Below are 19,728 nucleotides of genomic sequence, written 5' to 3'. Positions count from 1 at the left end.
TTTAAATGTGATAGCAAGAAAAGCGACTTTAATTTTGTTTTATTTGCAGCAATATCGTTTAACATTTATTTAATGTATTTGCACATGCAATGCATTTTAACATAATTGTTTTGAAAATAGCTTTTTTTAATACAGTAGTTTTATTCTGTAAAAACGAGTTATATATAAAAAATGCAGATATACTAGATAAGCACATCTACGTACGATGTAAGAATTATTGCAGGATAGAAGAAATATGTCGCTCCACCTGTCTGACTGCTAATGCTCGTGCACGCCCCTCGCTCGCGCTCACCTGCAAGTTGTATCACCTGAGCGCTCGAGCTCAAGTGTAGAGAAACAGGATGGCAAGACATATTTACATTTTTATTCTTATCCTGATCAACTGTGTCTTATACCACGGTAAGACAAATACACTAAGTTTTCATTCTTGGTATTTGCGAACTATTTGATTAACTTACAGAGGAAGAAAGTAAGAAACAACAAACAAGCTTCGTGTTTTTCCGACCACAAAAACTTAGCAGTAAGAGTAGTCTCATATATAGTAAAATATGTCTGTTGTAGTTGACAGTAGTTTGACTGAATGATTAGATTTTGTCTTGTTTAGAATTGGTTGTCGTAAATTTTGCTTAGATCATGTAGCCTAAAGCAATCATAGTGCAACCAACAGCAAAGCTAGCTAACGTTATATCCATACCAATATCAAGAAATAATCGGTTTATTTAAAGAAAAATTATTTCACATCATTAATTGTTTTGTCCTGTATATTTTTTCATAATGTCATTTGCTTAATGTTTCCCATCAGCCACAGATCAGATATTTAATGTGAAGAACTATAAGGTAGTCAAACCTCAGCTGGTTCATGAGCGTTGGAAGAGACATTCAGACATCACACAAACACCTGAACAGGTATAAACCACTATTTAATCGACTTTGTGATTAAATTATAAAGTTTCTCTTTTTATATTTTAAATGCATGGTTTTGGGATTTCAGGAAAGACATGCTGACAGTGTTAAATACTCGATCAGCATTAATGGCAGTGAACGAATACTACACCTTACAAAGAACACGTAATACAAATGTCATTTTGATATATGTTACATTACAATTTAAATTTCAGTTTTGCAATGCATTTATTGATCCTGATCTCCTCTTTTCCCAGAGAATTTTTATCGAACAACTTTGTCATGTTTACTCAGGATGCAGAGATGAACGTGAAAGAAGACACAGAAAAACCTGTAAGAATTAGTTTGGCAATATATCATATTTTTAGAATTAAAAGTGATATTATTATCTACTATCACTGATTTTATACTTTGTTCAGTTAAGTATGTCATCTGGCACTGTAAACATTATGTCATGTACTCTTTATTTTAAGTAACTTGAGGAAAACACTCAAGTGTTTTGGTAAACCAGCTTTTCTGTAAATATGGCTGTTTTACTGCAGGTGCTCTGTCACTATCAAGGATATGTGGAGGGTTATGAAGACTCTCTTGTTGCTCTCAGCACATGTGACGGTCTCAGGTATGAACCAGCTTCATAATCTATAATCTACCATACTAGCAGGACTCCTAGTAATTTACATCGCAGCTATTTATGTTGCATATTATGCTACTACAATGCTTGCAAGGCACCTCAGTATTTAAATAATTATCGTATTACTACAACAAATTGTAAGTAAAGAACTCTGCTTAAATTGAAGCATGCCATTTGTGTATCATTAGTGTCCCTAAAGTAGTGGTTCTTAAACCTTTCAGCGTCACACCCCCTATTAGTAATAGTAAACGGGTTGGGACGGGTAAAGAAATTGTCACTTTATTTGCGGGGCGGGTCATTATAAACAAAATAAAGAAAACATATGTATGTTGCATGCAATTCACTATAGCTTACTGTATATTAAATATTTGGGAATATATATGTTTCATTTGTTTTCATTTGTTTTATTATTAATTATTTTGACTGTACTGAATGTTGATTCATCAATGGCATATTGCATTTCTTTAACTGTCTTAAACTACCTTTACATGACAGAGATTCTCAAACATGCCAGACCGAAATAGCATAAACAGCTTTCTGCTCTTAAACCTTTTATAGTCCGGCCTGCTTCGTTAGTTGGTTTCACAAACATGCGACATGATGTCATTCAGCAGTCTGAGTCATAGGTGAACATGGGAACACGCTGTGATCTTCGAACTGATCTTTGGTCAACAACACCAGTAGAACCCAAGTTTATCTAACACTTTAACATGATTCCTTCGCTGCCTTGCGGGCGTTATTACACTCTTTCCTTTTGGAAATGTTAATCCAGTTTTTATATTTGACAAGGCATAAATATTTACCTGAGCAAACAATAGGCTTTAACTGGGTGTGTCATTGTGTGCTGTGCTACAGGGGTGTGATTTTCTTAGGCAATGAAAGCTATGGAGTGGAACCCGTCCCGCATTCCCAAGCCTATGAACATCTCCTCTTTCTGTTGAAGGACAATCAGCAAGATCCATTTGTATGTGGACTGGCCAATGACATTTCTCAGAGCGAGGACCACTCGCAGCAGCTTACCATGGCTATGTTTTTAAGGGTCAGCAAGATGTCTTGTTGATAATTAACAATGTTTTCACATTCTTACTGTATGTCCACACACACACACACACATTTGATAATTCTTTTCAATCTGCAGAAGAAACGAATGTTACCTCAAACCAAATATGTGGAGTTAGCAATAGTTGTTGACAACCAGAGGGTGAGTATTGCCCATTAGATGTTTATGGTGTTTTTTAATGATTGTGTTCTCGATTGATTCTGATAAGCTTTGTGTTTTATTTTCAGTATGTGCTTAAGAATAAGGATGAATCTGCAGTGCGGGACGAGGTGGTCAGGCTGGCAAACCTGCTAGATACGGTGAGAAAGTATTTGACTTTTGTCCTTATTGTTAGGGTTAACATGTTCAGTATGTCAATTTTTTAACATTGACATTGATTTTATTGCAGAGAGCTCACCTTGTATGTGTATAGTTGGTCATAGTAAACAGTCAATGTATTGGTGGGCTGCTCAATAAGACTGCCAGCTTTTGAACACATGAATGGGATATTTTGCCAGTAAACATAAGCTAGAATTTTTAATTGATTGTTTTCTTGCCAAGTAAAAGATTTTGAAGTGAGGTGTTTTGACTAGAGCTGTCTGACTATATTTTCTATATGATCAAACAAATGAATAAAATCCCACATACTAATGCTGCGTTCCAGAAAACTCAGATTCAGGATGTCAACTTGAAAATTACTCTTTCGTGTTACTAATCACTTGAAATGGTACTTAATCCAGAAGTTATTTTCTGATTGTCTGGAATGCAGCGTGTGTATTAACCCGTTTAATCCCACCGGTCACATTTGTGACCGTGTTTTTTTTCTTCTTTCTGAAAGCTCTAAAAGTGTTGATGTTGGCTCTGGGCAAGAAATTAAACTTTTAAATGAAAAAATAGATTGTCTTGATTAAAATGTATCAATGTCATGTGACTAGGGTGAAAGGTCACATGACCAGATCAGTTTACTTCTTGCTTGCACATCTAGAAGAAGATGTCTACCTCAGACTACTACAAAAAGAGTTAAAACATCTTAATTAACAAATAGAACTATCAATTTTATACGTGGGGTCACTTACAGATATATTTTGATAATTTTTTTAACGGTCACAATTGTGACCGGTAGTATAACACACTGTTTCTAATGTAAATATGTCTAATTGAATTTTAATGAAGTCCGGTTATGATGTTTCCCACCGGTCACTTTTGTGACCGGGTATCAAACCTAATATTTCACTAACTTAACCAACATAAAATCAAAAAAGGCATAAAGTTTGTGTGTTAGGGAGGTCTAAGGAGTAAATTGCATGTATTCAAATTCCAAGAAAAAATTTGGGATTAAACGGGTTAAAGGAACATCTGAAAGGGCTTGTTTTATACAACTCACCATATTTTTTCTCACGATTGAGTGCATATAGATTATTATACAACAGTTCTTTTTGGTTTACAAATCTGATTGGCTAAGAGCAGTGTTTCCCAACCAATGTGCAGTGACAACTTGTTTGGTGTGCCGTGGAAAAAAACACTTGAAGCTAGCTACCAGGTTGCTGAGTTGGTCACAGCTGCATGTGTCACTGTCATCAATTCCAGCCATGATATCATTTGTGTTCATCAAAACAAGATCAAGTTTCACATTAAATGTGAATACTACATTTAATACAGTATAAATTTCCAGTTTAACAAGTCATTTAAGCATTACAACACAGGTTTACAGATCTGTTAATGCATATAAGTAGTGTGCCGTATTTTTTTTTTTTTACGAAACACTTGCTAAGAGCATTTGCGATATTCCATCAATATCATCATGGGAACGACTTACAGAATGGTTATTACAGAATCACTACCGGAGGTTTGTTTAAAGGTGGGTTAAGCATTTTTTGGTAAACGCTGTTGATATTTCAAAATCACTAAAACAAACAACCGCCCCACACTTAGGCAACGACTACAGCTAAATTTGCTGTGCCATCTGGCTGAGCGTATGATGTCCTAAATAAAAGAAAGCAAGGTGCTATGTTACCCTATTTCTAATGTAATGAGTAATGTAACTGATTGAATTTGATTACTTTCTGATTACTTTTTAAAATTTCTTTTAAATGTTTTCAATTGTTATTCATTTTCAAACATTAAGAGCAGGCTTTAGCTTACCTTGCTTTCTGTAAGATTTTCAAAATCTATCATCTATTAAGGCCCAGGACACACTAGACAATTTTTAGCCTACATCTTAAACGATTTTATCCATGGGAGATCAACAGGAATAGGGACAGTGTCAAACTATTTTTTTCCCAAGTCATAATCCTTAGAATGCACACACAAAATGATTCTACCAGACCGCGAGACCACACACATGATGACTGTAGTATAGATTTAAGTGACGCAAGATCTCACAGAGACGCGAAAACCAAATGTGATAGTTCTTGCATGGCACACATAAAAGCATATTTTATATTCTATTTTCTTTCTCAATACTTCCTTTTCTTATCATTTTTGTGGATGTCTTGTTTTAGCTATAAAAGCATGCAACATTTGGTTAAAGCTTGCTTGCTCTCATTGGCTATTGTGCAGCTGTCATAACATCAAGTGTTTTGGGATTGGAGAGGCTCCAACGTGATTGGGTGCAGCAAAATAATGGCAATGACACCACAAACTGGCGGGGTTTTTTTTAGACAAAAAATCGTTTCGATAAAACCCGCTTTCGATCACAGAGGGCGCAAAACAGGCTTAAAATCTTTACATGTGTGGCCAGCCTGAGATTATAATTAAATATTAAAGCACAGCTACTATATACACTCTTAGAAAGGATGTGTTCATTTTTTACACATCTTTGTGCGTTAAGCTTTTAACACATTGTGTCATTTTGTGTTGATTTTGTGTTAAAATAAAACACAAGTTGTGTAAAAAGTAACACAAAATGTGTTGTTTCAATAATAACACAGTGATGGGTGAATTCTGGGACAACGCATTTAGTGTGTCGTCCCACAATCAACACTAATGTGTTGTTTTTAACACATTCGTTCTAAGAGTGTAGTCAGAAATTTAGGACCTCTTCATTCAGTGACATCTCTGTAGTCCTAATGTAATTTCTTTTGAATCATTAAATTTCATATTTTTCTTAGTAACTGATTACAGTTCCATTTATTTTGTCATTACATTCTAAAGCGTATTTACATTACATGTAACTAGTTACTCTCCAACATATATCACACTCCTAGTTGGGTGATATTGCTTTAATATAATGTTTGGCTGCTCTCTTGTCTGTTTCAGTATTACACAGCACTGAACATCCGGATAGCACTGACTGGTTTGGAGATCTTTACCCAAGAAAATCCCTTTAGTGTGGATGGCACTGCTGGAGGGGTTTTGAGCAACTTTGTAAAGTGGAGAAACCAACAACTTTTACCTCGACTCAGGAATGACGTGAGCCAGCTCATTGTGTAAGCACTATAAGTGACGATTGCTTTAAATCATGTTTTCAGACACTTTCCTGTCTATCACATGGCTGCCAACTTTTGAGTTTTTGATATATATATATATATATATATATATATATATATATATATATATATATATATATATATATATATTAGTCTCCGTTATTATTTTACCCAATTCTATTATTCTTTCCTCATAATAAAAGTGCCAAAAAGTTCTTAAAATCTAATGAATGTTCCAATGAACTGGTCTCTGTAAAATGTTTATAACGGCATATTACAGCAGATTTGATTAAGTTCATCCACTGGGAAATAGGAGAAGTGATTTGTGATTGATTGGTGCTAATAGAGGGACTGTCACACTCAAAATACACCAAACGATAATGTACATGTCAAGACCATAAAATTATATTTTGTATAAATATATTATTGTTTATAGATGTCAAATATCAATAGATTTATTTCTCTTTAATCAAAAATTGTCATAGCAAACATCCCGCAGGCTTGTACTGCTTACAAACATGCACACGGAGGGTTAATTAAATCTGCAGTTTTCTGAGGGTATCTGCGTGCATGGAATCCGGGCAGGCCTACTTTTTATCCAGACCTTGACGCTTTGTGTGTTTGACCTTTTATAGATCTTTTGCGAGTAGACGTCACAATTATGTCGCTTCAAGCTGCGCGCGCAATGTGGTGACACGAGTGAAATGAACAATATAACTCACTAGAAAATGTCTTGTTGTGCTGTTGAGTGTCAGAATAGGAATTCCGAAAAAAAGATGTCATTCATTTTTATAGTATACGGTTACCGAAGACACCATTTGAAGATAAATGAAGGTGTTTATGGTTGCAATAAGCCCTTAAGCGGACAGACTGGAGTGATGAAATCATTTGAAAATCTTTTAATAATTAGAATAGAAAATAATTAGAGAAGATGTCCGGTGTTCTGTCGAAGTCTGTTTCCTCTATGTGTCTCTTACAGCGTTGTCATCACGTTACGTTTATAATTTATTAGAAGAATTAAGGATTTGATTGAGTTCATAATATCAATAATATCACCATTTATTAAATATTTCATAATTTTCCCGTTTTCTATTACTTCTTTTTACCTTATATCTTTACCTATGTCTTCTTCCTGTTTGTTCTAAAATAATGATGTTTACATACTTAATAAATATATAAATATAACACACACATGATGTAAAGTGTTATTTTTATATAAACAGGCCTTATACAAATTAATTTGTATGTAAACATAATAGTTTCAGAGCAAACACATAGCCTATAAATATAAGGAAGAAATAATAGAAAACAGCAAAATAATGAAATATTTAATAAATGATTTTATAAAGAATACATGATAGTATTGCTCTTAAATGTACTTTAGCGATTCATTGGGTAAAAATAATTGATTTACCAATAAAGAGCAATACATATACATTACATACATGCACACATATCAGTATTTAATTTAATTTATCTAAAAAATAAATGTCATATTAGTCAATTATTTCATGACTATAATTACACTCAATGTGGATCTCAATGGTGGGCACGAGCCGGCGTGAGAAAATGCATGTGTGGCGTGAGAGCGTGAGAATGCGTGAGGGTTGGCAGCCCTGTTATCATTTGTCACCTAAACCGAGAGTTCGTCCCACCCAAAACTACCCATTTTGTAAAGAAAATATTAGATTTTGCATCAAGTCAAATTTGTAGTTCTGTTATTTGCTGGTGCAAAATTATACATTTTAACATCTGTTTTTTTTTAGTCTGTAACAAATTATTACATAGCTTTTTACCTAGTTAGTAATTACATAAAGGCAACAGTTGGTTTAAACAGTTTAAGTAAAATGGTTCTTATACTAGATAACACTAGTGTTAACACTGTGATAACTAGTGATAACACTGTTTTTTGTTTTGTAAAGGGGTCGCTCAGGGGCTTACAGTGGAGGTGCGATCGGCATGGCTTTCGTAGGGACCGTGTGCTCTGCTCACAATGGTGGTGCAATCAATGTGGTAAGAGCATTTATAACATTTTGACTAAAGAACACTAAATTAATACTATTGTCTTTGCTAAAATACTCTTGAGCATGCTGTAGTCTTTAGAGATAATTGTTTTCTGAAGTCAGTAATCTGAACCAAGCATGTTTTATTAATGAAAACATGAGTGAGCAAAATGACTACCTTATGGAAGAGAAGCCAACAGTTAAAAATGGGACTTAATCAAGCCATTTTTATTTGCTAGTCTGTCTGCATGTTCTGTTGCATATGTTTATGCTTTTAATTAACTTAACATGAAGGAAACAACATTCATTCAAATGCAAAGTATGGTGACTCTAATGTTCTGCTCTTACAGTTTAGCGGTGGTACTTCTCTGCAGTACTTCTCTACAATAATGGCTCATGAGCTTGGTCATAATTTGGGCATGAGCCATGACACCGGTTACTGTTCATGTGGTGGAAAGCGCAGTTGTATTATGCTACCCGTTGCCAGGTCAGTGTCTTTTGTTGTTTGCATTTATATATGAACACATATAGGGTCGCCTAATTTATAGGTTAATTCCATTATAATGCTATGCCACTAAAATCACAATCAAGGGAAATGTACGAATCTGCCGAATCTTAATTGACATTGCCCCCTTAAATTAGATGCAGAACGGAACTACCAGTACTGTAGTAAAAGTTTTTTTTTTTTTAAATAAAAGTTATTAAAAGAAAAGTTTAGGTGTTTGACTTCTATCATATAGATTATCTGAGAAATGACACCTATGATGTGTAACGGTATTATTTGTGTTGTGTGTTTTTGTGTAAATACAGTGGATCGACACTATTTAGTAACTGCAGTGATCAGAATTTCGAGAGGCTGATTTTGAATGGTGGTGGGGCATGTTTGAGGAACCAGCCCCCTCCAGGCCACATCATCACGGTGCCAAAGTGTATGAATGGCATACTGGAGTCTGGAGAAGAATGTGACTGTGGTACTCCGGAGGTATGATCAAATACTGTACATGTTTTCAAGGAGGTGTAGTTATTTAAAGGGGGTCGCACACCGGACGTGAAGCGCTGCGTTGCGCCATGAATCTAAAATAGAACACATTATTTTCTATGAATGTATGCACACTGGCGGCGGCTGTCTGCTGTGACGATACCTCCAAGTTGTACTAGTTGCGAGTCTGTGCTTCTCCGACGCTGCGTGACCCCCTTACGGTACATTCACAAGGGGCGTAAGCGTTAATGCTTGATGGAAGGCTTGCCTGAAGCGTGGCCAACAGCCAATCACAGTGGCCGCTACACATGCTCCCGTCTTCCATAAACGTAATTGGCTGGCTCTGCCTAGGTTATTTGCATAAGGCGATCTGATTGGCTGACGCATGCGTTGCCACTTGAAAAGTTGAGAAATGTTCCACTTCTGCCGCGAGCAAGGCACTGATGCGGCGCCGACGGCTCCACAATTCAGTTCGGCAACGCATGACGTCACCCATTAAAAGTGAATGGGAAGCGTCAACGCTTATGCCCCGTGTGAATGTGCAGTTAATGCAGGTAAACTGGTCAGGGTGGATGTGCAAAGTTGAAATAATGATTTAGCTTAATCCTCTCTTTGCGCTCTTGATAATTGTCAATAAAATAAAACTTCATATACAAACCACATCAAATTAAGTTTTATACATGTAGAATATCTCGTCTCTCGAGCACCCACGTGATGGGTGCCTATGCCGTACTGTACTGTACTGTAATCAAAGCTACAATAAATTAAAGAAAGACATACAGTAAACAGCAGTACTGTCACATTTATGGTTGAATTTAAAGCAGTGTTAACTCTAAAATACTGTCTTAAAGGAACAAATGACATTCTATTATCATTTACTCACCCTCATATTGTTCCTAACCTTGTTGATTTCTTTCTTGAGTGAAACACAGAAGAAATTATTTAACAGGAATATCACTATTTAACAGTGTTTGTGCAGACATGCTAAACTTTGGAGAATACAGTATTTAACATTAATAATGTTATTAATGACCATGTATGGCAAATTTTGTTAAACATGATTTTATTCACATTTATATTTTTAAAGCAGATTATGGCAGGATGGGAGAAAAGTGAGTGCAGTGTGCAGCATATTACCTTGAAAGTTACCGAGAGGTGTGTGTGCGTGTGCATGTGTTAAATTATATGTTAAAAACCCGTGTTCTGTCCTTTCGGCTAATGCTACTGTACTCAAAAATAATTCCAAGGTTGGCAGGTCTGTTAATGGAAGAAACTGCATTGGTCAGTATCTGTTATAGTGAAGGAAATCCCGCCTTTCAGTAAAAAACAGCCAATAGTCAATAGAGGGTATGAATTGACGTCACTCGCCATGTCGAGTGGAAAAACACTCAAAAAATGTCTGGTTTTCATAGCGGCTGCTGGGAAAACGGCAGTAAAACGGACTATTATCAGCTTAAATTGAATTTAGTTGGCCTTAACAGTGACCCTAACAATTTGTCAAACAACCAGTAGTCTGTGGACATTGGCATAAGGCCAGACATTGCTTTTTCTGACATGTTTGTCTTTTAAACCATCCCACCTTTGTGGAACACAAGGCTCATCATAATAGATGTTTTTTTAATGAAGGGTCACTGACAAAACTTTCAATTACACAGAATAAGAGTATTCATTTATGTGTCTTTCATGTATTTTTTATAGGATTTTTATCCCAAAATTTTACATAGGCCTACCAGACATATGGCTACTGCTACTGATTTACTTCTCCTTTAAATGGCAAAACATTCAACAAAATGGCTGGCTGTCCAATGGCGGCCGTGAAAATGTCTGTATAACTGAGAATTATCAGCAAAAATTAAATTCAACCCACCTTTGGTCAGTGGACGTTGGCATGAATGATTCATTTACTTCTCCTTTCGGTGTTTCTTTGCAGTCTGTAAAATGATATCTCTGAATGTTTTAGATGTCTCCTTTTATGAAAAAGTGCAAGCCTAGTGCAATTGGTTCTTAAGAAACAGAAAGCAGTCAGAGCTGGTGGTGTAGTGGGCATTGCTCTGACATATGGTGCAGATGCACTTTCGGCAACCCGATTTCGATTCCCAGCTTGAGGTCCTTTGCCGATCCTGTACCCCTCTTTCGATCCCTGTACTTTCCTGTCCTCTCATATACACTGTCAACTTAACAATAAAAAAAAACAATGAAGTGTTTACAAAATTCTCCATTTACAGGGCCAAAAAGTCCAGGGTAGTGTGTAAGACAGGCATAATGGTAGCAATATTATTTTTACGTTTTAAAACTTAAACATACTTATATTGATAAATAAAATCCATCGCACCCTACATTACTGTATTGCCTGCCGTGTTTTGTTTACTTGAAAATGCATCATATGGTGAAATGTGAATACATTTTAAGGTATCCTAAACAAATGCTCATCTTTGTTTTTCTATGCGTGTTGTTTTTTAACCTAAAAGCTAATGAATGTTAAATTAATAATAAATAATGAATCATGTCCACATGGCAGATTTTTTCAGTGCTGTGTCTTTGTGTGATGTTATTATGTTGCAGGTTTGCAAAAATAAATGTTGTAATGCTACTACATGCACTTTCACGAAGAACTCTGCCTGTGCCACAGGAAGCTGCTGTCAAGACTGTCAGGTGACATCACACTCCATAAATGTCTATTGTTTTATATACTGTATAAAGGCTTACTCTACAGGCTTTTTCCTTTAAAGATGTTTCCAAAGGGAGGTTTGTTTGGTTTATCATCTGCCAGTCAGAGTTAATGAATCCTATTTTATCAAAGCACATGCATCTAAACATTTCAGAACAAAATATATGCATTTTAAATAAATGCATGTTGTATAATGCCACTTAAAATTTGCTTGAAACAAGTAAACAGAATCAACAAAACAAACAGCTTTAAATGTAAATGCGACACTGTTTATGCAGATCATGGTTTCGGGATCACAATGCAGATCTTCGGCGGACCCCTGCGACCTGCCGGAATTTTGTAACGGAACGTCTGAGTTCTGTCCGTCTGATTTCTACGTTATGGACGGCCTGCCGTGTATCAATAACACCGCATACTGTTATGAGGGCCGCTGCCAGACCTTTGACTATCAGTGCAAACAGCTTTTCGGCTCAGGTAGATCACAATGTAGATCAGGCATCAGTTTGTCTGCCAAGCCTCAATTTCAGTACAAAGTTTATTTTGTGTTCATGTGATATTTTCTTTATGCAGGTGCAAGGAAAGCAGATGATAAGTGTTTCAGTTACATCAATACGCTGGGTAATCAGTTTGGGAACTGCGGAAACACCGGATCTAAGTATATTCCTTGTCCTGTGAAGTGAGTCTGTTATGTCTGTTATTCCAGTTGCTTGAACATTAAACAACACTGTATTTATATATTTTTAATGAAAGTATATGGTACATGACTGGGCTATTCTACGCTAGCACTGGAAAATGTATAACATGCTTTAAGATTTGTTATGACTATAACTAATTTTCTTTATTGTAATGAAAATGGAAAACTTGATATACATTGTATGCTGTGTGAATGCATTTGAAAAGCTCAATGTTTGGTTGCAATTATTGCTGCCAGTATCCTTTAAGGTAGGAACACACCAACCCGTCGGGCAGGTTTTATGTGTCATCTGTTTGTTTGTTTTTATATTCCCTATCGTCTGCAAAAGTAAGTTACCAATGTGTTTTTATTGGAAAATTCAGCATTTCAAATTGGCGGTGGAGCTTATCTGAAAGTCACCTTATTTTGATACAAACCATTTTTATGAAGTGCGTATAAATAGCATGCAGTGTGAAAAATCGTCCAATACATATGCCAAATTCTAAGATTGCTTGCATATGATGTGCCAGTTCTTACCGTTCACTAAATATGGGCGGTCGAGGGCATTTTTTGTCGTTTGACGTTTTATGTATTGGTTTCTATTTTATTTTTATTTTTTTAACCATTGTCGCTTGGGTTTGGGGTTAGATTTAGGATTTGCTTTAGGATGTCATTTAATATATACCGGTAGGTTTCTCCATGTTTTTGTCTATTTTTAAACTATGGTCTTTGGAGTTGGGGTTAGAATTGGGTTAAGATGTCATTTTATGTAACACAAAGTTGTTCTAACCCCAAACTGAAAAAAGAGAAACCAATACAATAAACGACACGAAAAGATGCGGCAGTATTAGTCAAGATTTTAATCAGGCTTTAGTCACTAGCTTTTCCAGTTTCATTTTTTTGAGTAATAAATGCCAACAACTGCCACCTGCTGGTATGGGAAGTTATCACACGGAGGCACAGAATGGACATGTCATCGGTTGTTGACTGTCGACTTGGTCTATAACTGCAAATTTGGACCCAGACACAACCAACACGCAGCCGATGTGAGCCAACTTCACAGTTTGTTTTTGTTGCCGCTACTTCGTCGGTGTCGGTTTGGTGTGTCCCTATACCCTTACACAACGTCCAGCTGAAACAAGTGGATACAGCCTGATTAACATAAACAAACGGTTTTATACAGCTATGTGCTGAATAAATTAAGATTCTGTGTCTATATACAGGGACGCTATGTGTGGGAAAATCCAATGCCTATTTGACAGCAACAAGCCTCCTTTAGGAGCCGTAGTCAGTGTACAGACAATAGAGGGAGGTCAAATCACGTGCATGAACGCTGACTTCAACATGGGTCCAGATGTGCCAGACCCGGCCTATGTCGAAATCGGTTCTCCCTGTAATCCTGGAGAGGTTAGAATGGTTAACGCATATAAAAAAAGTCATTTGTTTTCAGACCTTTTTTATACTAATTTTACAAACCTGCACTGCACTGCTTCATTTCAGACATGTTTTCTAGTAACATAAATTGACAGCTGTTTTCTCTCTTTCTTTCTTTCTTTCTTTCTTTCTTTCTTTCTTTCTTTCTTTCTATTTCTCTTATACACGCACAGATGTGCTATCAGTTCACCTGTCAAAATGCTTCAGTTCTGGATCAGAGTAAGAAGTGTGATGCCCGGACAAACTGCAGCAATAATGGAGTAAGTAAAGTATTTTTTGAAGTATTTTTTTAGGCCATTCCGAAAGTTAGCCGTACATTGGGTCCTTTGTCAAAAAGCCTGTTTATTTTTTCCCATTTTTTTCGATGTCTTACAGGTGTGTAACGATCAATTCAACTGTCACTGTAATGATGGCTGGGCTCCACCCAACTGTAACACAGGAGGTAGAGGTGGAAGTATTAACAGCGGCCCTGCACAGATTGGTAAGACCACTCACAATGACTCTCTGAATGAACAAATCCCACAATCATAATGTTTTTAATGCTTGTATCTTCTGTTTCTCTCAGATTACTCGCTGAGAAATGGTCTCTTGATCTTCTTTCTTCTGGTGGTGCCAGTTCTGGTGGTCTTAATCGTCGTGTTGCTCTACGTGTTCAAACGGGACTGGTTTAGCCGTTGTCCCTGTGGCCGCCCTACCAAACGCAACATGTTAGTCAATCACTCATGACATTTTAATATTAAAACAGAGGACTTAAATTTTACAGACTAGTAGAGCATTGTATTAGCAGTGCAAAAATGGACCACATATGCTGATACATATATATAAAAAGCTGTATAGATTGAAATCACAGAAAGTTGGTTTGGACAATAGTGTCTGCCAAATGCATTAATGTAGGTGTATTAAGATTTTTAATATGGAAATCTTCTGACATTTTATGATTGTTTTTATATAATTTCTTGCAACAGGTCATCTAATGCAGCAAATGGTCCTACGAATGCCCAGCCTAATGCACGGTCAAACGGCAACGCAACAAGAACGCCAACCCCACAGTCAACGACACAGGTTCAAGCACAAATCCACAATTATGTTTTATCAGGGTGTCAGAAAATGATGATAACAAAATATTTCATATAGTAACAGGGCTGCAAATACACTGAGATGCATTAACTTTGTGTCTATAGATTATCTACAGTATAGGCAAGAAATTGCTGATACATGTAAATGTTTTATCCCAAAATACAATTTACTGTGTCCTGACAAAGCTGTCAAGATACTTGAATAGACCCTGGTTAAATAAAGCTTAATTTAATAAGTTAACTTGTAAAAAGGATTATTGATTCTCTTTTGTAACATTGTCAATGTTCCCTTTATTTCTCCTTTCAGCCAAATACGCCATCATATGTAGTGAATACCTCAGTATCTCAACCAAGGTAACTACACTTTGACCTTACTTTACCCTTTAATTAATTCTTAATAAAGTTTTGGTTATAAGGTTATTAATGTGATGTAATTTTTAAGTCACTAAATCAATAAATGTAAAATGTAATGTACATGTCAAACTTCTCTTTTACTCTTGGTCATACATAGAGAAAGTATGCTATCATAAGAAACAACTGTGGAGACCTGGGCCAGTAAGAAACACCTAGAAAGCACCCAAATTTTTGTTCTTTTTTTGGCCAATATCTATTTTAACAAACAACTGAGAGCAAACATTTTCACATACTTAATCATTGGAACTTTTGAAAGAGGTCCTATTATGCATTTTTTTTTAAAGGGCACACTCATAGTATACTAACCTGAATGAACCGTACCCAACTATGATTGTCCGCCGCTGGTCTGCAATCACACTGCACTTTATGATCTGTACCACAGTACGCTTCATTAAAAGATGTCATTAAAACACGTGTCATTAAAAGATGCAATTGTTTGAAGAAAACTGGATGTTATGCGCAATGGAGTTTATCAAGCTTATGTCTTATTAGGCATGTTTAAAACTAGCTTGATGTGCAGATCAATTGGTGTATAACATTAAATAAATACAAGAGGGTGATTCTCACGAAATCCATAAGGTGTCAAGCATCAGAGAACTAAAAGGTTGTCTAGGTACTATGATAAACAAAATGTTAACTTTTATCTGGAGAGAAAAAATAAGAACTGCTTACCTGGTAGCCACCTTGAGTGTCACAGTCAATTATGTCCCTTCCAACAATTAAAAAAAAAAAAGTTAGTTCCTTGAGGGCTTAAACAATGATTGAAAATTTTTCTTGGACACATTTATATTCCTTATTATTGTCTCTACATTTACCAATGATCACCAAATACCACGTTTCTTTACTGTAAATGTTTAGGGTTACAGAAACATCTTCTGATGCACAACCTTGGACACATCATCAGTGTTGTTTCCTGGACTCACAGGGTGTTTCGGGTCTTGCAACAGACACCCTCCTCCAGGCGACCCAACCGAGGCTGATCAAACCCCGGTCTGTGTCCAAGTGGCATGCTACCGCCCCCACCGTTCTCCCCTCTTCAACCAGAGCCATCTGGATGCTTTCTCTGCTGCCTCCACGTTATTGCTTATGGCTCTTCTTCGGTTGGCGCCTGTTATGCCCAGTGTACCATATGCCTTATTCAGGGTGTGGCTGGCAAATCCCCTACTGCCTACTTCCACTGGCATACACCTGGTCCTCCACCCATTCGTCCGACACTGCTCCACCAGCTCCTGATATTTTTCCCTCTTTCTCTCCTGAGCCTCCTCCATCCTCTCCTCCCAGGGGACTGTTAGCTCTAGCAAGATTAGTTGTCTGGTGGCCTCAGAGACCAAGATGATGTCAGGTCTCAGTGTGGACTGAGTGATGTGTGCTGGTATCCTCAGTTGCCTCTCTAGGTCAACTGTCATTGCCCAGTCTCGGGCCGTTGAGAGCAACCCAGCAGAGCAGCTCTTAGATGTTCCCTTTGGCCTTTGTCCTTCCTTGATGAAGTGGATAGCCTTGGCTGTGGCTTGACGGTATCGGCTGTCTTTGATCCCCTTGCTGATTGCCTCAGCAATGGTTTTAAGGACCTGATCGTGTCTCCATCGATACCGGCCTTCGCCTAGTGCCTTGGAGTAGCTGCTCAAGATGTGTTCTAGTGTCCCTGGCTTGGAACACAGCGTGCATGCAGGGGTCTCTACTCTGCCCCATGTGTACAAGTTAGATGGGCTGGGAAGAACGTCGTAAACCCCTTGGATCAAGAACCTGAATCTCTGGGGATTCCACGTCCAGATGTCCTTCCAAGTGACATTCCGCTCCATCGCCTGCTCCCACTTCATCCAGGCACCTTGCTGCCGCATGGCCACTGCTTTGCTGGTTCTCTCCTCCTCCACTGAAGCACGCACCTCCTCCTGCACCAGCCTCTGCCTCTCCCTCCCGCTGGCCAAGTCGTACCGGGTTGCTGTCAGGCTTCCAAGTCCGGCTCTGCCTTGCGCTACTGTCCCAAGGATGGCCTTGTGCTACAGCAGAGTTTCAGCTTGTTGGACTGCCTCTGCTGCCCTCCACTTTCTCCCTGTCCTGACGACAATCCCTGCCCCGGACACTTTTGCATCTCTGGATCCAGAGTACTGCAGATGTTCCCGTGCCCGTGTCACAATGAACTCCTCCCTCACTGAGCTTAAAGGCAGTCTGAGCTTGTTGGTGTTCCCATACAGAGCGATGTTGCTTAGGCTGCGTGGCAGTCCCAGCCATCTGCGTAGATAGCTGCTCACCTTTCGCTCTAAACCTTCAACCACAGTCATGGGGACCTCATAGATGAGCAGGGGCCAGAGGAGTCTTGGGAGGATTCCATGCTGGTAGACCCAAGCTTTGAGTTTTCCAAGGATCCCTGATCTGTCCACTGTTCTCAACCAGCCCTCCATGGAAGTGCTGGTTTCCCTGATGGAGTCTCTATTGTGAGGCTGCAGTTAAAGGCCTTCCCGAGGCTCTTCACTGGTTTCTCAGTGACTGATGGGATTTGATGTTCTCCCAACCTGAAGCGGAACTTATCAGTGACTCTCCCCTTCTTTAGCACCAAGGACCTGGATTTTGCTGGTTTGAAGCTCATGCGTGCCCATACCATGAGCCTCTCCAACCCTCTGAGAATCCATCTTGCTCCTGGCACCGCTGTTGTTGTCACTGTGAGGTCATCCATGAAGGCTCTAATGGGAGGTTGCCTTACTCCGGACTTGCTGAGGGGACCTCTGCACTCTGTCTCGGCTGCCTTGACCATCATGTTCATTGCCAGCGCAAAGAGAGTCACTGAGATGGTACAACCAGTGATTATCCCTACCTCAAGCTGGTGCCAATCTGATGTTAACTGGCCAGAGGAGACCCTAAAGCTGAACTTGCACTGAAGCTTTTTATTTTTTAGATTTTTTAATTATAAATATTTCCATGTCAAAGAACCCAAATACAGGCATGGACACGTTGCGGTAATGAAAATGTTCCCCTTAAATGTGGAAAAAACAACAAAAATGTCATTTGAAATGTTGTGCAAAATATAGTAAATAAGTTGATCACTACAGACAGTATGACACTGACAAATATCTGTCGCCAGAACTACGACTCTTGTACGAAAATCAATCAATCAATTAATTCTGTAAACAAAGGATAGCTTAAACCAAACAGCGTTTCTATAACAAAAAAAAAAAAAAAACGATTGAAACGGATTTTAGAAAACACATCACCAAAGAATCAAACATACAGGTTGTGGTCCATAAACAACAGGTTGTTGTGATAAAGTGGGAACTGCTCCCTGTTTCAGGACAAGCCTTTATGCAAAGTCGGCATTGTACTCTTTTAGATTGAGGAAGCCGTAAGATGAGGACAAAGCCATATGTTGTTGTTATAATGTTCAGGAACCAAGTTAAAAATATATTGGAAACATTGTTCCCCTTCTTTTGCATATTCCTCGGGCTGTGTTTATTCAAATTTTATATATTGCCCCTGCAAACACTCCACAATGTCTTGCATCATGGCACAGGCAAACTTTCACATAGGAAATGACAAATCTGAAAGGTCCTTTTCTTTAAAATAAAGATTCTTTCTTATTTGGGCACAACATCTATTTACATTTAGGCTTTACTGTACATTTGTGCATTTCAGTTATTTACATTAATTATCTTCTCTACATTATAGACAAGGACCAGGAGTCCCCAAACCAATCCCACCCAAACGGACAAACGTCTAATGATGTTGCACATTTTATTAGTATGTTGGATTATGAGTGATGCTGGATTACCTTCTCCAGGTGAAGTTGCCTTTGTCTAGCAAATTTCTGTCCTCCAAAACTTTTGAAAGATGATGGTTAAAGGTATTCGTTGCTTAAAGAAATGTTTACAGAGATTTTAATAAATGTTTTTCTATCTCCTTTAAACACACATGAAGGTTAGTATGTTTCAGTGTGACTTTAAGAGAAGTTATGTCTTCCTGTAAACATCTTCCTTATGTTAAAGCGCATTAATACACGCACTGTTCTCTGAGAATCTATCTTGAGTTAATTTCAGCATTAGGAAATAATCCATTACTTCGCACATTTAGACAAATATTTATAACATTCATTGTCTTGCATTTATGCAATGTGTACATGTGGTCATTGTTATTCTTTTATCTGCATTGTAAAATTGTGCAATTATAATGTTACCCACAAGATGTATTTTATTTTTTGTGTATTTTGTCAGAATCAGAATAATAAAAGAAATTGTATATTTATACTGAAAAATGTTCTTGCCTTTCTTGTGTAAATTCTAATACACTAAGACCAGTGGTTCTTAATTTTCTGGTGTTTAATGACACAAAAATAAACAAAACCTATTGAATGATAGAATGCTTTTGGTTGGTTGCCTTATTTTTCTGAGGTTTAATTATATAGATTTTATGATAAATAATGTATTAAAAAAATACAAAAAATTTTACACCCGGCACCATCTAGTGCCACCCCCAGCCCCAACCACCCACCATT

At 37.6% G+C, this 19,728-nt stretch overlaps 1 protein-coding gene across 1 annotated transcript; it reads left to right on the top strand.

Annotated features, from left to right (window-relative positions):
* Positions 1-263: 263 nt before the first annotated feature.
* On the top strand, positions 264-19,528 carry adam9b (ADAM metallopeptidase domain 9b). Its single transcript, XM_065242640.2, has 22 exons — positions 264-399; positions 803-906; positions 992-1,068; positions 1,161-1,236; positions 1,446-1,522; positions 2,390-2,573; positions 2,673-2,735; positions 2,822-2,893; positions 5,832-6,001; positions 7,924-8,014; positions 8,355-8,491; positions 8,815-8,986; positions 11,546-11,635; positions 11,930-12,125; positions 12,222-12,327; positions 13,548-13,731; positions 13,932-14,018; positions 14,134-14,239; positions 14,324-14,465; positions 14,724-14,820; positions 15,142-15,188; positions 18,906-19,528. The coding sequence occupies exons 1-22, from the start codon at positions 342-344 to the stop codon at positions 18,955-18,957; spliced, it is 2,388 nt and encodes a 795-aa protein (XP_065098712.1). The 5' UTR covers positions 264-341; the 3' UTR covers positions 18,958-19,528.
* The last annotated feature ends 200 nt before the right edge of the window (positions 19,529-19,728 follow it).

The sequence above is a fragment of the Paramisgurnus dabryanus genome, chromosome 1, assembly GCF_030506205.2.
Source record: "Paramisgurnus dabryanus chromosome 1, PD_genome_1.1, whole genome shotgun sequence".
Lineage (NCBI taxonomy): Eukaryota > Metazoa > Chordata > Actinopteri > Cypriniformes > Cobitidae > Paramisgurnus > Paramisgurnus dabryanus.
This window is presented reverse-complemented; position numbering and strand designations above follow the sequence as displayed.